The following is a 20,075-nucleotide window of genomic DNA, read 5'->3' as shown; positions in this document are numbered from 1 at the left end:
TACTATTGTTATGATTAAATAGTTATACAACCACATATTTTATGAAAATTAAATATTATTGTTAACGATAAAATATCTGAATATTTGAGGATCATGTGAAAAAATAATTAGGCTTTAATTTAAATAAAGAAAGCATTATTTTTGAACAATTAATTGCGCCAAAAGAAGTAGAACATAAAATTATGATTTCCACGTGATCATTATATATTCATCATTGAAATGTGTTATAGAAGAATTCAAAAAAGTATATAAATTTAAATCAACTACAATTATTTTCGTCCGTTGAAAAATGTCTACCGTGTAATTTAAGAGTTGTACTTGTTTGAATTTGATACACATATTGAAGACGTCTTTATGACATTAACAGCTCTCAAAATGCGTTATATCCTTTATTATAGAAATAAATAATCGGTTTGTTAAATTGTGTAACGGTGGAGGAAGTCAAGCGAATTTCCAGTTTAAGTATTTCGTTCGGCTATTGTCGCAGTATACAATGATGATTTAAAAAAGAAACATGGATTACGTCGTTTTTGGGACAACATTTATAATTTATGAAAATCTTTGACTTGATTATAGTAATACTAGTCTATTGTGTGTTAATAAAATATACGTAGATATAATGTTATAATAAATAAACCTTGTAAAGACTTTTGAAATAGTGTTTATAAAGAAATTTACTAATGCCACCATTAAAAACGTTATAGACATTTCGTGTTTTTGCCAAGTCGTAAATCATAACGCACAACACGGGAGATATCATTAAAACCAAATAGTTCATTGCTCTTAGCCGCAGTTTCAATCCAGCAAAGAGTAAAGACACGTCGTAAAATGCAGAGTTATATATTAGATATATATATAAACCCCTGAGAATGCACACATGTAAAATGGCGAGTAAAAATGATGCTATTATTAAATTTGACATGGAAACTTGTAAATATAGGTTATACGTAAACCCTTCATTCCGCACAGGGTGAAACGAGACTTTCGTCCTTTTACGGCAGTAAAAAAAAAGTTGATTAATGATTCTTTTTTCTTCGCTAAAGGTTAAATGAATAGAGAGTTTAGTTTGATAAAATGAAATAAAAACGAAAAAAATAAAAATAAATGCACAATTAAAAAACCAGCAGTTCATGATATGATAGATGTTTATGTAAAAAAAAAAAAAAAAGAAAATAAATACTTCTGTTGATTTCTAGATAAATTTATATTTTTACAGATAAAAAAAATAATTGCTAGTATATAAGTAATATACCAATCAAGTACAGATTTTATCAATAGAATATTTTCAATACAATAATTATGTAAAGATATTGAACTAAGTTTAAATTTGATTATAATGAATTATTTTACTAATTTTTGTTTACATTATAAAATTGTATGAGATAGTTTTTTGAATTATAAATAATAATCAGTAATATTAGTTTTACTTATAAAAAATGTTATTAGAACTATTATTTTTAATTGAAATAGATATTCTAGTCTAGTTAAATAATTTGCATAATCAAAATGCAAAATGCAAAATCGTGTGTATTTAAGTAAAAATATTTAAATATTTTTGAATACTTTTGAAATATACTAACAAAGGTATTTTAAGTCACAGTGCTTTTCCTTTCAGATCTTAACGATAAAGACACTTATAAAGTGTATATAGTGTATATATATAAGTTTATAAATGTATAATCATCGGTAGAGAAATTGACGAACTAAATTTTTCGCCTCAAGAAAAATGTCTAAAGAAATTTTTCAACGCAATGCAGTATTATTAAAAATTGCTCTCATTTACTATATATTATAATTGTGTTTTTGAAATGATTATTGAATTGATCAAGTTTGATATAAAACATTTTATCTTTATTTTGGACTTTGAATTGAAAATTATGATTAAATTTTTGACCATATATTTTAATTTTATATTAATAAGATTAATGGAAAATTGATTTTATAAAAAAGAATCTTTTGGGTACCCTATGTTTAGTCTTAGGATAATAAATCTTGCTATTTTCTTGATGTGATTTTATTTTATTTTTTTTTGTTACAGGAGTTTTGAAATTCACATTATCCAGACAAACAGAATATTTTATAACTACAATAGACATTTTTAAAAAAGAAACAATAATAATGCTTACTAGAGAGTATCTACAAAAATCAATGAAATTATTGAGCATGAACTGAGACCTAATATCGAACATATAATTAGGTATGTATCGAAAGTGTCTATTGATAAATTGATTAATAATTGAAACGTTAAAAGATAATATAAAGTAATTAAATTTCACAATATTAGTTTAATAGATAATATCGATGTTAAATTAATTGAATTAAATAATAAATTTAATAGAAATTGGTTTTAAATGGAAAAAGTGAGAGTTTTCTGTCACATTCAAAACATCATTGATATTGAACTGGAAAGTGTAAAAATGTAGATATTATAAAATAATATACAGATTAATTATTATGCAGTGTACTATGATGTGGTTGTCCATGAGAAATACTATTGTTACTTTATGTTCATAAAAATAATTTGTAAAGAATTTTATAAAAACGTAAAAGGAAAAGCTGGAAATAAAAAGTTAATAAGTTTTTGCTAAAACAAATTCTTAGAATATACCTAATATGTCACAGCGTGGGATCTTAAAAGCAATACAACTTATAAAATTTAATGAGGGATAATCATTTTCAAACAGTATTAAATATAAATGAAAATAGGAAACAAAGGAACAATTAAGTGAAATAGTCAAAATGTTCTATATGGGAGTTCTCAACGCCAACGTTCAATTACATATCACAAACAAATCTAACTTCTGACTTATTTATTTAGAAGTTAAGACTTTAGTATATAGTATTATATAACATGCTACCGAATTATCTAAGAGTATAATACGGATTTTAATATTTTATTAAAACAACTACTTATTTTTTTAACTAAATCATAATGAGTAATAATAAATTCGATACCAAATGTATTATTATTAAATGGCTTACATACTCGTATTATCAAGAAATCAAACAAACGAAAATTATAAGGTTACAAAATATTGTTTTTTTTATTTTTATAAATTTGAAATTAATATTACTAAATAATTATAAGTAGATTTTTTTTTCAAAATGGAAAATGAAAGAATTATAATAAATCATCTTTTTAATAATATTTATAAGTAAATGTATCTTTTGAAGTCAATAATAATATAATTTTGGTCTATTTAAATTTAATTGATTTGTTTCAATATCAGTTCAAAAAAATTTACCCCATGTTTGTGATAAAATATTACACTAAAAGTTTAATTTAATATCATAAGAAAAAGTTTTTGTTAAAGAGTGGTTGAGTTAAGGCAGCTGTATATTTCAAAATACTAAAAAAAAATATATATAATTAAATCGTATTGTTAATTAAAATAAAACAAAAGGACATGATTCATTATTCATATAGAAATTTAAAATATAAAATCTATTTTTCAAACAGATTAATTGACGATGCACAGCGTTTTATTGAATTTTTTCTTTGTATTTTAATGTAAAATCAAAAATTATATGCATTATTCATATGGCCGTTTCCATGATATCTGATAATCATAATTTCACACAAATGGCTTGAAGTAGAAAGGACAGTGGAAATATTTGTTTTTCATTTAAATTCTTTGAAGAGATAATCCAATGGGTATCGTAAAAAAACAATGAAATTCACGAATCGTAAAAAACAATAAATCTGCAGCTGGTTTTTGAAATTGTTTTATTTGTAGTTCAAAAAGCTCTAAACCGTTTCAATGACATAAAACCCACGATTGGTCCTTTTTCACCCAACTATATTTGCCACCCGCAACGGAAGGGATTAATTGATTTGCAGATGACGAGAACACGTGGACAGGCTGAGATATTATTTTAGTCGAATATCGAACCGACATTAATTCTGTCAAAATTATCAGTCCTAAATACTATATTCCAAAGGTATTCGAACTGTGTGTCATGGATCCTAGGGCCGTAACTGGAGTGGGAGAAAGGAGAACCGGAAACTAAAATTAATGTAAAATAATCAATATATGTATAAATATAATAAATATAGTTTATAATCATTTGTTTTATTATTGAAGCGATAACAAAACACACGTGACCATTAAAATAATTATTTCTTAAGACTTAGGTTATTATCATTATCACCTGTATTAGTGCTAATCTTTCAATAAATTTGCAATTAATTGAACAAGAATATTGGATTGATATAATGTTAGATTCCACAATGAAGATTATGTTCATACCATTGCCGTTAATCTAATTTTGAATACATGTAATACTACAGTATCCAGAATTGGCCAAAAAAGGTATAACAAAAATATAATACCTATTTGTATTTCTATGTGACACCAAATTTTCAGTGTTGGCTGTTATTAAAGCAAAGTATCGATCAAAAGTGAACGTTGATGTGAACAGAGATGAGAATAATTATTTCTAAACTTGAACCATCATTTGAACATATTATGAAACATACAATATTGAATTAAATTTTTTCTATGTAACCTATTTATTTGATAACTGTTTTATATAACCGTGTATTCAATAAATACATATTAATACATTATAATCATTTACATACCTACAAAGTATAACCATTGTTTTTTTGTCGTTACTAATTTGGGAGCTGTCAAAATATTGTGATTGACACCGTAGGACGAAAAAGTTTGAATACTTCTGCTATATGGGTACTACATAGCCGTATCCGTTAGTTCTAGATGACGGTTGTTTTTCATGTCACGATAAATCATCAGAGTGAGAAAAAGAGAAAGAGAACATAAAAAATTATTAAAATAAAGCAATTTCAGTATTACAAAACTGGGTACGTGTCTTTTCAGTATGATGAGGGAGGGAGGAGAAACACACGTCCGTTTTTTCATAACATTCTAGATCACATTTTCTAGTACTAACTACTACTTTTCTTTTATATTACCAATTAATTTTTATGGTCTTATCTTCTACTTAATTATTTAAATTCAAATCAAATAGTAAAAATATAATTACTGAGAAATTAATGTTAAGTGAAATATTTGCTATTTAGAATGGTTTAAAAAAAAAAAAAAAATCGGTTTTGTGTTTATCGAATATCATGATTGATTTCTGTTTACATTAATCCAAAACGATTTGAGTAGTCAATACGGAAAAGTGCGTAAGTATATTATGTGTGTTTTGTACTTACTTCATCTGAAAGTCGTGGTACTGTTGTGAGCTGAGACTGTTGGCGAAGTCCGGCCACCGGTTGAAGTCAATCGGCAGTTCGACGGGCGCGGTCTGGCAGCCTTCGTGGCCCTGGTCCGGTGAGTTGGCCGACAGGGATGGCTGCTGCACGACGATCGTGGCCACCTGTCCTGTGTCCGACATGACCACCGCGGCCGATTGGCTCTTGTTGATGATCAGCGCGTCCAGCAGCACCGCCGACCCTTTCCGCTCCTTGTTGTTCCAGTTGGGCGTCGACCGACCGTACGCCGCCGACGAGAGTCTTCTGAAAACCGTGCATAGGTCCATGGTAATCAGTGACGAATACTTGTGTGACTTGTGACGTTTCATAATTTAGAGAAAGTTGTGTGAAAAGCAGACGTTAATTTATCACGACAAATAATTCAATTACATAATTTCTTCGCGGAAAATATATAATTGAAAACTATCGTTCTTAGTCGTTTAGACACTGCGTGGTGAACGTACGAGTACTGGAAATCAAAAATCTTATCGACATCGTAATTAACGAGCCGATGGAATAAATTATGTTCGCCACAGCCCGCTGGTATGTCGTATTGCACGATTAGCTTTGGAAGGGAAAAAAAAAATAAATAATGTAATCGTCAAGTGGGAGCACATAGCTCGTACAATATAATATGTGTGATGTACGGCCAACTTCTTGACTTTGTATGACCCGGTCGGACGAAATCCAAAAAAAAAAAGAAATTTAAAAAAAATTATAAACATCGTCCTGGACTGTCGCCGGGTTCACATTATCACTCTGTGATATTTGCGCAAAAAACAGTGAGTTATTAAATAGACGCCGCAGCTGTTGTACCGGTCGATACGATATGTAATATGTTAATTGTATAGATCGTATCGTCAACCATAATTAAAAAAAAAAAATAATAATAATAATAACAATAATAAGTCAGTCAGTGTCGTAATATGGGCTGAACAACGTATAGGTTAATTTCATTTAAAATTCAATATTACAGGGTTTCGTCCTGATTCTTTAATTTTTTGGCCCTTAAACGTAGTTTCATTGTTATTAAATTATATAGAATTTAAAAAAATGCATTGTAGTTACTTTATTGGTTAAAATTATGTTTATTATTTATAACTAGATGAATTTTCCGGCTTCATCACTCGGAAGATACTCCATCATTTTAGATTGGAGCAGTTACTATATTGATAAAATAAAAATTAAGCTTGAAAAAAGCAAACAACGAATAAAATTTAATGATATTTATTTTATTAATTTATATAAGTTTTTTTTTTACATAGACATTGATCGGTTATTATTAAAATCGATGAATTAAATGTATAAAATATTTCCTGAATGATCTAGAAATAAAAAAAATATTAACAACCATTCCAGCACCCAAAATTGCTTGATAGCGATTTTAGAAGAAATCTTTCTTGGCAAACCTATTAGTATTAATAAGTATATTTCATTTATATATCAAATAAATAAGACATTTGGATAACAGAGAAGATTATAATGAAATTTTATTAATTTTAAAAAATATTTTAGTAATAAATTATCTTTGTATAAATTATGTTGGACAAAAAGGAATAAAACTTATAGTGAACTACAACAAAATAACCAAAATATCAAAAAACACTAAATACTACGATTTATAAATTAATAATTTTAAAAATTTTTATTTTAATAACTTCAGAATTATAGTAATACGATTTATAATTAATGAATTTGTCTGAAACGTTTTGTGTTTGGTTTTTTTTTAAGTAATTGAACCTTTTTTTATGGGAAGAGGAAGGGCCTGAAAAAAATCAAAAATTATAGATAGTGATCACTCTAGTATATATATAAATTTATATATATATATCCATTATATTATAATATGGTTCAATAGACATATTGAAAAATAAGCGGATTATTTAATTTTTGGTCTGTTGAAAATACTATATAAAAATAAGCGTATTATTATAATATTATAATAAGCGTTCAATAATTCTATAATAATATTTGTAGATTTTTTTAAATACAATTTTATTGAAAAATCACAAGATCGTTTAATATCGTCACGTAAGATCTTTAATAACGTCCTAAATATGTGAAGTTTCTTTAAAGTAATCGTTTACATAAATACGATCATTCAATTACCATATATCACTTACGTATGTTATATAATTCGTTTATATTGATTAATTATTTTTTAAACAATATAATATTCTTTTAATATACCTTAAGCATAACGTAGTTGAAATAGATATTTATTTCCTGTTTGCAAATTGCATTACAGGAATACGTTTTTAATGAGCGACAATTGGTTTAAATAGAAAATTAGAATAATTTTAATGAAACCGAATTTAATGCCGTTCCTGTTTAATAATAATTAGTAGTATCAATATACACGCGTAATTTAATAATTTGATTTTAATACCGATATTAATGAATAGCGAAATCTTTTAAACGTACAAACTATATCATTAGTAATCATTAGTTTTGACACAATTTACGTAGCACAACTGTAAATTTACAGCAATAATTAATTTAGGCATATCCACGAGGAGTCATCATGTTGTATTTAAATATACCTTCATGTAACATAATCAAATTAATATGAACGTTCAATTTATAATATTTTTTTATAAATTACTATACGCATTCGATAGTTAATGGTTTAATGGAATGAGAGATTTTTTTTTCATTTTTCGGTAGTGAGAAAAACTTATAATTTTTGTTATATTTTTCACTATAATAATGTTTTAATATTACTAAAATGTCAATATACTTTAATTGTAAAGCAAATTAATAACTATTCGCCTTAATTGTTTAATAATTTTTAATAATTACATTTTTAGCACCTATATTTTATGAATATAAATAGTTTAATTTGAATTATTGTAGTAACATAAAGTGTTCAGTCGTTAGTCTTATAAGTCACACATGTAAAAATATTTCATAACATTATTCATAATTATTTATTTTATGTAGGTACAACTAGCAAGTCGCCCTGGATCCGCATGGGTATTATCTGGATTTGCAATAAAATAAATTAGTAGAAATTGGTGATCATCAAGTCGTAGCAAGCTCTCAGTTAAGTGATAAATTTGAAATGCGTTATTATAATAGTGTATATTTCATATGAATTGTTTGGATTTTGGATGATCACCCATAAGGAGAGAGTAAAGTGGAGGAAGAATTTCTTCTAATTTTACTTTTACTTGTAAGCAACACATACCTTTCGATCCGTCTTTGGATTTCAATGTCAATCAATGTTCACACACTACTGACATGGTACCTATTTATATTACACAATCGTCCTTGTAAGGAATCGAAGAATCGTAATTCTTGGTAGAATTTTCTTTATTTACTCTTTCGGATCTGTGGCTGTTCGGTTGTCTGTTTGTGCGGACGATTCTCTGGCTCTCTGTATTCTATGTCTATCCCTATCCTGGTTGAGACAAGCCTCACGCTCTACTGAGGATTCTTTTTTTCTCTCAACTCTATATCCATACCGAAGCTGGCTGAGGCAAGCCTAACATTCCGTTGACGATTTTTGATCTCTTGCTAAACGTGCTCTTTTGGAATTCACTGTACTAAGATCTATGTTTGAACGACGAAGTCTTCCAGACATAACATTATAATTTTTGTACAAAGTAATTAATATTTACTCAGTTCAATAAATAATAATAATAATAATCTAATCTAATTTTTATGCTAACACACCACACTCATAGTACAATAATACAATCTTCAGTCTTCTCACTTTTTTTTTTTTTTTAAAAAAAACCTTCCTTTTGAATCACTCTATCAGTTAAAAAACCCACATCAAAATCTGTTGCATAGTTTTAAAAATCTAAGCATATATAGGGACTGACGCGGGAAGCTACTTTGTTTATACTCTTTATAAATAGATATATTAATAAAAATTATTTAGTTAAAAAACATGAACAATATTTTTGTTGTTTTATTGAATTTTTCTTTAAATATATGATTTTTAATTCCATTTAAAATGATAGTATGATTTTATATAAGTGTTATAAAAAAAAAAACTAATTTTTTGCTATTTTCTTGAATTTCCTACGTTGAATTTATGATTGTATTCAAAATAAATTATAATAATATAAAACTGATGAATATTGATATTGGAAAATATAGCATGTCGATTTGGTATATGAAAATACTATATTGTTATGTTATTTTCATTTTCAACTATATTATTTATCGAAAAAAGGTTATAAGAAGTAGAGTTTGAAAGTCTGTGTTATCTGGTAAGATTATGTTATACATTATAACTGTTATTTTCTTCAGTTCATCAAGAACTGAAGCTATTATATGATCATAAGATTGCCTTTTAAATTTATTATTTGTTTTTAATTTTTTCTACGTGGCCATGTGTCAAAACGCAAATGTTACGTGTAATACATATTTGTTTTCTAAATATTTTGGTTTATTGATAAATAATCATTATTAATTTATTACTAGTATATTTTTGGAAATATGAATAAGCACTACTCATATTTGAATACTGATTCTTAAAACGACGTATAAAATGATCAATTATAATCAAATGTTTCTGTTGTTTTATTTTATACCTTTATGTCTCTACCATAATGAAACTAGTAGTATTTTGATCTACTATGAAATGTAATATTTGAAACAATAATGTTATTTCATATTCATAAATGGTTTTAAGCATTTCCATTAAAACGGAAAATTGTTCTAAGAACACAACTATATTCATGGATTACATAAACACTTAAAAGTAGAACCTTGGAAACGTGTCAAAAACGAATGCAAATCTTGTTTGTAGGTTAATCGCAAAACAAATGTAATTAAACGGAAATGATATTTTATAGCGCAATAAAATTAAATACAAAATAAATTAAAATTCTGATACACATTATTCATATTTATAGCTATTAATCAAATTTTTGCCATTATTAATTATTAATTAAACGCTGTAGAATGTAAGTAAAGATTGGGACCAGTATAAATTATTGTTCGAGAATAAGACAAGTAGAGAACGTTGGAACTGAATGCCTGAAAGTGACTACAACTTTAAAACTTATCGAAAACGCCGATAAGTAAAAATTGATGGATGGATAAGATCGCATCGATATCTGAAGGTCTACGGAAAACAAGTAAGTGCTGCTTTATTTAGCTTAACAGACTGTACAATTGCGTTGATCAGCTCTCAAACCTTTACAAACCTGAGAGCCCTCCCTTAAATAAGGAAGAAGGTAACAGCCCTTAATATATTATAAAACCCACCATTTATATATTTCTCCCATTATTACTTTTATTTTGTATTTTTGGGTTATTACAGATTAACAGATCTAACACGCGCAATGTCTATATTTTAACAAACCGCCCAATTGTAGTGTAAATTTGTGTGTTGTTATTAAGCCCGGCTGGTCTAGGAGTTAATTTCGTGTTATTATACATTTTGAATATGTTTGGAATATTATTATACCAAACAACAAAATGCATACATGATGTATTATCATAGCTGTGATCAGTGGCGCAACTAGGATTTTTTCAAGGGAGTTGTCCGCCAATAGCGTATACAGTCTCTCATTAATGGCGCAACTTGATAACAATTTAGAGGGGTTGCATAGTTACAAATATTTGTATTTTCATAAATTAATGTATATTTATTAAATAGTTCTTGGGAAAATTAAAAAAAAAATCGGGGGAGTTATAACCCCTGAATTCTCCCCCTGGTTTCGCCACTGTCTCTCATAATTATTTTTCGTAAAGTTAATGACTAGAAAATTTCTGAAGACTACTATTTAATATTTAGTATATTATCTTATTCAAACGATTTGAATCAAACCTATCAAACCTACCACCATAATTATTTCTGAATACACTACTAACATCCGGCGTTCAATTAACTGAAAAATATAAATCACGTATGTTTAGATAAAAATGACATAATTTTATTAATTGTCAAATGTTAAAAAAAAGTTTAAAAAAATTATTATACATACAACAATATTTATGAATTTTTGATTACAAAGTCCAATCGTCTTTTTTCTGAATTAACTCTTTAATTACGTCATCTATATCAACTTCAATTTCACGGTGAATATTCAATGCTGCTAAGCCATTTAGTCTATAGTCAGTTATTGAGTTTTTGAGGTACGTTTTGATTTGCTTCAAAGTTGAAAATGATCTTTCGGCTTCACAAGATGTCACGGGTTACATTAAAATAATTTTTAGTAGTTTGTAAACGTTGAGATATAAATCATTATTGCAATCATTGATTACTTCAATTGCAGTAACCATTTTTAAATTGGTTTTCAGTCGTAGTTTAAAAACTTGATGTTGATAAATTTTTACTTCAGCTAAAACCTTTAATGAATCTTCCAAGTCGTCAGTATAAAATTCCACCAAATGTTTGATGAACCTTACTTGTTGTTCAGTAAGAGGAGCAATTGGAAAAAGCATTTAAAACGATTGAATAATTTCTTTATGATTAATAAATCTGTCATTTAACTGACTTATGAATGAATCTAAAAAAGTATAAATAATGAAATTATAAAATATTCTTGAACCGTATTATTTGGAGTATTCTGTCTATAAGTCTGTATTTTTGTAATTCCGGGAATTTTTATTTTAAAATCTAAATCATTTGATTTATTTTGAAGTTCATCAAAACACTTCGAAAATTCTTCATCGACATTATTCCTAATTAAATGTAATTGACGTAAAACATTATCATCGTACTCAAGAGCTTGAATTATATCTATGTTAGGTTTTTGTAAGTTTATACATAAAGATACTGTGTACTGAAATATATTTTTTGAAACAATAAGACCAACATTAAACTCACATTCTTTTAAAAACAATAATAACATATGAGCTTTAATTGATGTTTCGCTATCTGCCTAACTAGTCATCTCTTCTAAACATGAATGTACAGCCGAAAAAGTTGTTCAAACATTGCTATCGAGTAGTGTCTTTCCACCCATCTTATCGAACATAATTGCTATAATTTTACTTTACGAGTCTGTGCTTTATTCAGTTCCTTGACATGTTTTGAAAATTCTGTTTGTCTTTTTGAAGTATTTAAAAATACGAAAACCTTTTCGATTGTCCCCATAGTATTTCGAATACCTTGTAATCTGCAAGCATAAGAATAAGTCAAATTTAAACTGTGTGAACAGCAATGGATATATATATATATATATATATATATATATAGCTGTTTTATATTCTTTTTTTATGCATGTCTGAACACCATTGAATCGTTCACACATCGATGTAGCTTCGTCGTAACCTTGGCCTCTTAAATATTGCACCTCAATTTTCATGTCGGTAAGTTCTTTAATATAAGTACTTGTAAGTGTGCTTCCACATAAATTCATGACAGAGACAAATTTTAAAAATTGTTCTTTTACTATTTTAGTTTTAGAACCAAAGTAACGAACACAAATTGAGAATTGCTCAATGTCAGCCACATCTTCCGTCTTGTCTGTTATAACCGTAAAGCATTTATTATTATTCACTTTATTAACGATTTCAAATAATATAACTTCATGACAAGAACCGATTATTTCGTTTTGAATCTGTCAACTTGTACACTGTGCACTTTTTGTATAATTAGTTCTAGCTAATTGGTAAGGTTCATCATCAGATAATTTTGTTGCATTTAAATGAAATCGCATTAAAGCTCTAAAATTATGGTAATTTTCTACCGGATTTTCTGTCGTTAATGTTCTGAATTCACGATGTCCCCGTAAGATGATTCCTTTTCTTCCGCAAAAAATCACAGACTCGATTACAGGAATAATTATTTTTCTATTCAATTCCCTTTGTACTTTAGCCGCTTTATTTAATTATAAGTCGACAGAATCTTGTTTCCCAGATTCAATGGCAATAACGTTTTAATATTGTTCAACTTAATGAAGGTCATAATTACATTTTTCATGATGGTTAAATTCTTCTATTGCTTTATACCACATTCTAAAAGTTTCCCAAGGTCTGTGATCCAATTATTCCTTCTGTTTTATAAAATATAACATAATACTTGCATTGTGTACACCCCATCATTTATTTGTGAATACGCTATCCATTTCCATTTTTCCAACCTCCAACCAATTTAATTGAAACTTTAATTTTTTTTTATTGAACTCAGTTGTTGGAAATACAAATGTGCTTTCTGGGGACAATGTTTTTTGAAAATATTCAATTTTTTCTTTATTTGAAAGCTTTTGAATTTTATCAAAATATAATTGAATATCAAATAAACTAACCTTACTATCGCGGTTAACATGTTCATATTTTATTTGTTAGCTTGAACAAGAGTATTTGTTATCCGAACGAGATTTGTCAATTTTTGTTTTCACAATTGATTGTGTCAATTCTTGCCGTGGTTCTTTTTTGACAAAAAAATCTGTTATACATACACGCTTTCTCATTTTATTTAATCGACGTCAACAATAACTATCGAACAACTGAATTGATATAATAAAAACACGTAAATACAGACACTTATACAAATATTATATTATTATTCAATTTTTGACGAAAATTTGATTAAGGGGTGAAATAAGATAAATATTTGGTCACTTATGGGTTTTCTTAGTCGAATTTTCCAAGGCCTGTTTTATCGCAAAGTTTAATAATATAATTATGTACATAGTTGTAACACAGATATCTATACTGCGCAATACTATACTGTACCTATATTATATTATAGATCTTTAGGTTTTAATAATATATTTATTTTAGCCAAAATAAATTTTCGAATTTGTCGGTAAACTATGAACAAAATATTTATAACACTAACACATTTGCATTCTGTTTAATAGTATTTTAAACAATATTTCTAATGATACCTACTTATAAATAAATTATGACAGCAGATAGAACATTTTTTTGCAATGGTTATGGAATGTAATTTCTATCAATATGATTCAAGGGGGGGTCCAGACACCCAAAACACCCCCCTTGGTTGCGCCACTGGCTGTGATGCACAATTATGCCATTTCCATTATCCACGTCGCCTTATCGTGTCAATATTGTGCTTTAGAATACTGACCAATAATGTGGTTTTTTTAAAAGAAACTTAAAAAAACTATAATTCCAGCACGGCCTACTACGTGAATAGGAAGTATGTGTTGTCGACTGTTCGGTGAGAGATACAACTGAATAACTAAGTAAACGATGGATCACGATTTAATCCCATACAGCGATTAGAGCTTAAGCTGTGAAAATGTCAACAAAATAAAAATGAACGTACAACACGCTATGTCTAATGTGATTACCAGAATTAATGATTAGCAGTGTGAAGATATATTCGATTAATTGTTTGAATATAAAAATATTCATTATTCATTATTCCACATAATCGTGTTTACTCAAATGATTTTTAGATATGATCGTGTGTTTCGTATTTATAACATATTATTTGTTATGAAAAAAGTCATAAATGATATTGGTATAAACGTGTGGCCTATTTAATTGGTGTAGAACTCCTTAAATATTAAGCTTTATTTATTTATTTTATGAATATTATTAACAATTTATTTGAAAAAAATCAATTTATTCACAAGTTAAATTATTCAGTATTTTTTTTTCAATCATAACTAATAATATTTAAAATAAAATATTAGTCTTGTGTTACCTACAACTTGTTATAGGTTCTCAAACTTCACTCTATAATACGGAAATTTTAGTGACTAATGGATTCATTATTAATTTTATTTATTTATATTTATTTATCTGAATTAAAACTGTCATAAGTAAGAATATCACGTTAATTATTTAACATAGATTTGATAACATAAGTGGGATAAATTTATTTGGAAAATGTAATAAATAAGATAATAACAGTTCTCAGAAATTATCAAAATAAAAGTTCACAATAAGAGCAATGAAGTTTGAGGTAAGGTAGGTTATCAAAGAAATAGAATCAAATTAATTTAAATTACCTTCAATAACGAGTCGATTTAGTGGATATATATATATATATATATTGACCATAATTAGTACGGTGATTTTCTACATGGAATATTGAACAGGATCGGGAGTAGTATTGTGACATGGAAAATGATTCATTCAAATAGTATTATTTTAGTGCATTGAAACGTGATTAAAAATTCGTTCTATGATAAAACCTGTGACAAAATCAGCACGGTACATTGACCAGTTTGCGAAAAAAAGCTCCATTACAAATTACAAGCTCGGTTAGAATATGTTTTTAATCATTTTTTGAACACGAAGACTACAGAAGAGTGAATTAATTAATAGACAGATGAAAAAATGAAAAAATGACGATTCAAATTAATTATAGCCTTGCGGTTAAGTAAAAAAAATAATGATCATTTAGTCATATTATGTGTTTTAATTTTTTTATGTAAATAGTTTTAAATTTTTAGATTTTTTTAAAGTTAAATTTTAAATTTTATATTACATTAATTCTATACTGATAATAGTCAATTCGTACCAGTCTTCGTTTTATTTTAATATAATTTCTCATCGAAGGTTTGCTTATAATATAATTTTTGTTGAAACTACTACCACATGTCGTGACGTCAACAAGTGTATAACTTAAATGTTAATAGTAATCGTTCAACGATGTTGGACACGTGTTTGTTAAGATACAAAAATATATGCGATCGTGCGGGTGAAAGAGGCATGTTTTAAAAATTAAAACGAGAGTATCCGTAAATGTGTTTAATAATATAATTACAACGCCCTTTGTTGTTCGACGTGCACTGAGAATAAAACCCAGAAAGGCTGACTATTACAATGATTTGTCAGTTGTTGTTTTACTGTTTCGATAATCGAGTTGGAATCGCAAAAACGTACGAATAATGGTAAGGGAGGTATATTTTTAATTCGTCTTAGATGCAGGCACATATGGACACACGTGTAGTTAAGGTTTTAGAGGGAAGCGAAAAAATATTATGTTTTTTTTTTTTTATACTTGTTTCATATAATTTTAGTATAAATAACTGTATTGATGTTTATAAAAAATTACAATTTTTTTTTATTTTTCCACGTGGAACAAGTTCATTGTACTCACTCATGTTGGTCTCTATGTGTAACGTGATCGAAAATGGACATATTATTATTATTCTTTGCTCACCTGTTGGTCGGTTCAGCTGGCTCGTCTGTTTCGTTGACTGTCGGAAACGTGAAATGCTGCTTCGATTTGGTAGGCGACGATTCGTCGTAACAATTCGGTGACGAAGGGACACCGGTCGGTGATGAAGGGACGGGCGGTGATCCGTTGTCTACCTGGAACGAGTCCTCGCTGTCGATGGTCATCTGCTCCGCGGCGAAACCGGATGAGTTCCGACCGATCTCCGTGCGAGTTCGGTCCTCTTCGAAGCGACTTTTGGCGTATCTTCGCGAAAGTAATTTTAACCTAAACACAAATGGAACAATTATTATCACACAACATCGGTTTATACACATCTATTTGTTGCTCCGTATTTTATTTTTCAAGAAACAGCAACCAAAAGGTTAGGTTGGTTAAGAAGAAGAAAAAAACAATTAATTGACTACAGTAAACAGTTTTCTGTGGTACCTAACAATATACTTCGTTTTCATTATTACCAGTAAATGTATTACACTTATTGCACTAAGCTATTTTGATTTATTTGTAGTATAATTACTCTGCGACGTTATAAAAACATTCACTAAAGAGTTTTTTATTCGAATCAATATAGGAACATCAAAAACCACAAGTACCTAATTAAATTATTATTTGTTTTATCAATAATAAGTTGTATCGTCTTTATATAATGTAAGAGTTAGAAATGTAAACAATATTGGTTTTATTTAGGCTGGTGATATAATGATTATTTTAACAAAAAATTATAATCTAATTACAATGAAATGTTGATGTGTAATAAATAATAGTTTTAAAATTATTAAATGTTCAATACACCATATATATTACATATATATTATATTATTTATCTATCTATCTATACTATATATAAAATTGTAAGGGTTTTTCTTCGACCGCGCTAACCGAGAAAACTACTGAACCGATTTGGCTGAAATTTTTTTTGGCTAAAACCCGACACTCTGCTGAAGGTTTTAGTACCACTTTTGTCAGTAAAAAAGTTCATAAAAAATTAAAAATAAGATATATATATATATATACAATGTATATTATACATACATATTTTATTTTATTTAAATGATTGATCGTCTATTCAACTAATTTATTTGTATTGTAAAATGTGTTGAAAATAAAATGCTACATTCTACTATGCTCACGTGGGCAGGAAATAGAACTGAAAATAATCAAATGTACATTCTTAATTTCAAAAATTATGAGTTTAAACAGAGAATGTTATTACTGTTATAGTATCGTTGTCAGTAAGATATAATATTTTATATAATTTTATGGTTAATAATTTTTGTTTACTCTTATGTTTACTCTTATGGATAAAATTCATTATAATACAGTATTCCGATAATACTTTATTTTTCTGATACATCATTTGCACACTTAATACCTTCAGTAATATTTTGACTCTTTAGATTTCATACCTTATATCATCAGTTATGTTGTGATATCTCGGATCCATTGCAGGTTTCATTTTTACGATGAATATTTTCAAGGTTAATACTGATTGATTTGCTTGTTTCTGGTTAGTATTTATTCTTATTGGTTTTACTCTTATTATGTTATCTTTAAACTATGGCCATACCGACCACAGTATTTGTTGTTTAATTGTTATATTTTCATGGATGACTCATCTTAATCACCGAAAATATATTGAGTAATAATTATTGAATTCCATGCATTTATTGTTCTTATTTTTCTAAATTACGATTCACTTTCGTGAAATATAGTATATATTTCTAGTATAATCTTATAAGGTTACTTTTTCTTCCATGTGTTTATTTTCGTCCACTGTTTTTTCATTATTTGGTACATAATTGTTTTTCACACATTACTTTTTTTCAATCTATTTTCCTGTTAAATTTACCTAGGCCTTTTTTAATTTATATTGCTTTTTTCCATCTTTTACTGTCCGCTTTTCATTACTTCTTTATTAAATATTTTAATATAGTTTAAATGTTTGTATTTTTTATGTTCGTTCCATTACTGTTGATTTTTTTTATTCGTTTAGAATTTATAAATATTTTGTTATCTTTTATTCGTATTTTAATTTCTTTTCCCAGTTGGTCTATTACATGATTTGCACCCAAACAAGGAAATACAATTCTTTGATTGCGTATTTATTTCATATATTTTATTTTTAAGACTTCGGTTAGGTTTCTATTTTTTTTATTTTATTTTTTAACATTAATGAAAACCCATTTTATATAAAATTGTCTTATTTGTATTTCAATCCATAGTATCGCAGAGTATTTTGACTTATTGTGTTTTTCATTAGTTATATTCAATTTAAAATTGAATTGAATTTTATTAATTTTATTCAAATCCATTCGAAAATGCATTGTTTTATAAATTAAAACAATTAATAAATAATTGTTTTTTCAACCACAGGTAGCACACAGTTTTAATATAGCATATTAATTAAATGTATGAAATAAGTATTTTATTGTTTGGTATACTGTTCGATATTTTATTCAAAACACTTACTACTTTTAAAATGAAAGGTTGGGTTGTTATTATTGCAGTTTACAGATACTTTGTTTACCGAAATGATCCCTGGACGTTAAGTGTGTATTTTAAGTATTTATTGTAGGTTACGAAGAATTGTAATCGTTAACCTTTGGTGGATAACAAATGTTTAACTTCCTTGCTTTATTTTAGACCTAATGTACATAACATTAGACATTCATAAAAGCACACTTATTACTTAGGGCACTAAACGTAGTTGAATATTAAGTGTTATTAGTGTCAAGTATTATTAATTCATTTTGACCTATATGTAGAACCATAAGGGCTTCGACATATAACACCTTTTAAAATGCAAACTAATCTAACAGTCGTAAATAGGTTAATATGTTTGATACAATAAGAATGTTTTATTGTTAAACGCCATTAGTCCTTTTATTATAATGGAGGTTCGTTTCAATGAAAAGATCTAAAACTCATTTGAAATCTAGAGTATACTATACGTGATTGAAACAATATTGTAAAATATAATACCAGATTCTCTTCATATTACAAAGCTCCAAAGCAACTTTTCAAACTTTATGTTGATCAAACATGATGACTAATTTAATATATTTTACGGGGAACAAAAAAAAAAAACAATTGACACTATAGGTGAGTTTACGTTGAAGATGAATATTTATAAAAAAAAAAAAAAAAAAAAAGCTTTTTTTTTATTCTCTCTTAACCCAACTAAAAATAATATCTAGTAGACTGACCTTTTATTTGCTATAATAGTGTTTCGATGAAGGTTCTCAAGCAGTGCTTGTCGCTTCATGATGTTCCTCCATTCCAATGTGTTGTCTGCGTCATCGTCTGCGTTCCGATCTCTTTCGGCCAACTTGAAGTTCTCAGCTTCCGCAATAGTGTTTTCTCCATAGCCGCCTTTGCCGTAATTATTGTTGGTCTTATGATCGTTATTATTGTTATTGTATTGTTGATGGTGGAAACTACTCGGTAACGTGGTGTACTGCATCAAAGGTATGCCGCTGTCCTCGTACTCTTCGGGTGCCGTATCCTGGACGGTAAACACGGCCTTAGGGTCGTCTTTAGGTTGTTCCTCGGTGCTGGAGGCACTGTAGAACTCGTCATCCTTTTCTGCGGACGACGATGACTGAGCACCGTTGAGTACTTCGTCCAGCAGGTTCGGAATAATACGCATTTTCGGTTCAAACTGTAATATGAAAAAAAACCAATCAATGCACAACGCACTGTAATAAAATGTACTTAGTCAAAAGTATGCAAAAATGTTGCCACCGAGGCACTGATTATTGCCGTATTGCTATCGATTATAAA

General features: G+C 27.8%; 1 protein-coding gene across 1 annotated transcript in view; it reads right to left on the bottom strand.

The window, feature by feature from the left end:
* LOC112686948 overlaps positions 1–20,075 on the bottom strand; it is a gene marked incomplete at its 5' end in the record, with an annotated part of 190,534 nt that overhangs the window by 55,611 nt on the left and 114,848 nt on the right. Inside the window, 3 exons of the mRNA XM_025559448.1 lie at positions 5,183–5,485; positions 16,278–16,559; positions 19,499–19,953. Of these exons, the coding sequence (XP_025415233.1) occupies positions 5,183–5,485; positions 16,278–16,559; positions 19,499–19,953 (1,040 nt within the window). The remainder of the gene's footprint in view (positions 1–5,182; positions 5,486–16,277; positions 16,560–19,498; positions 19,954–20,075) is intronic.

The sequence above is a fragment of the Sipha flava genome, unplaced genomic scaffold (assembly GCF_003268045.1).
Source record: "Sipha flava isolate LNK unplaced genomic scaffold, YSA_version1 32_pilon_pilon, whole genome shotgun sequence".
In the NCBI taxonomy this organism is placed as follows: Eukaryota; Metazoa; Arthropoda; class Insecta; order Hemiptera; family Aphididae; genus Sipha; species Sipha flava.
The sequence above is the reverse complement of the archived record's forward strand: the minus strand, read 5'-3'. Positions and strand labels throughout refer to the sequence as shown.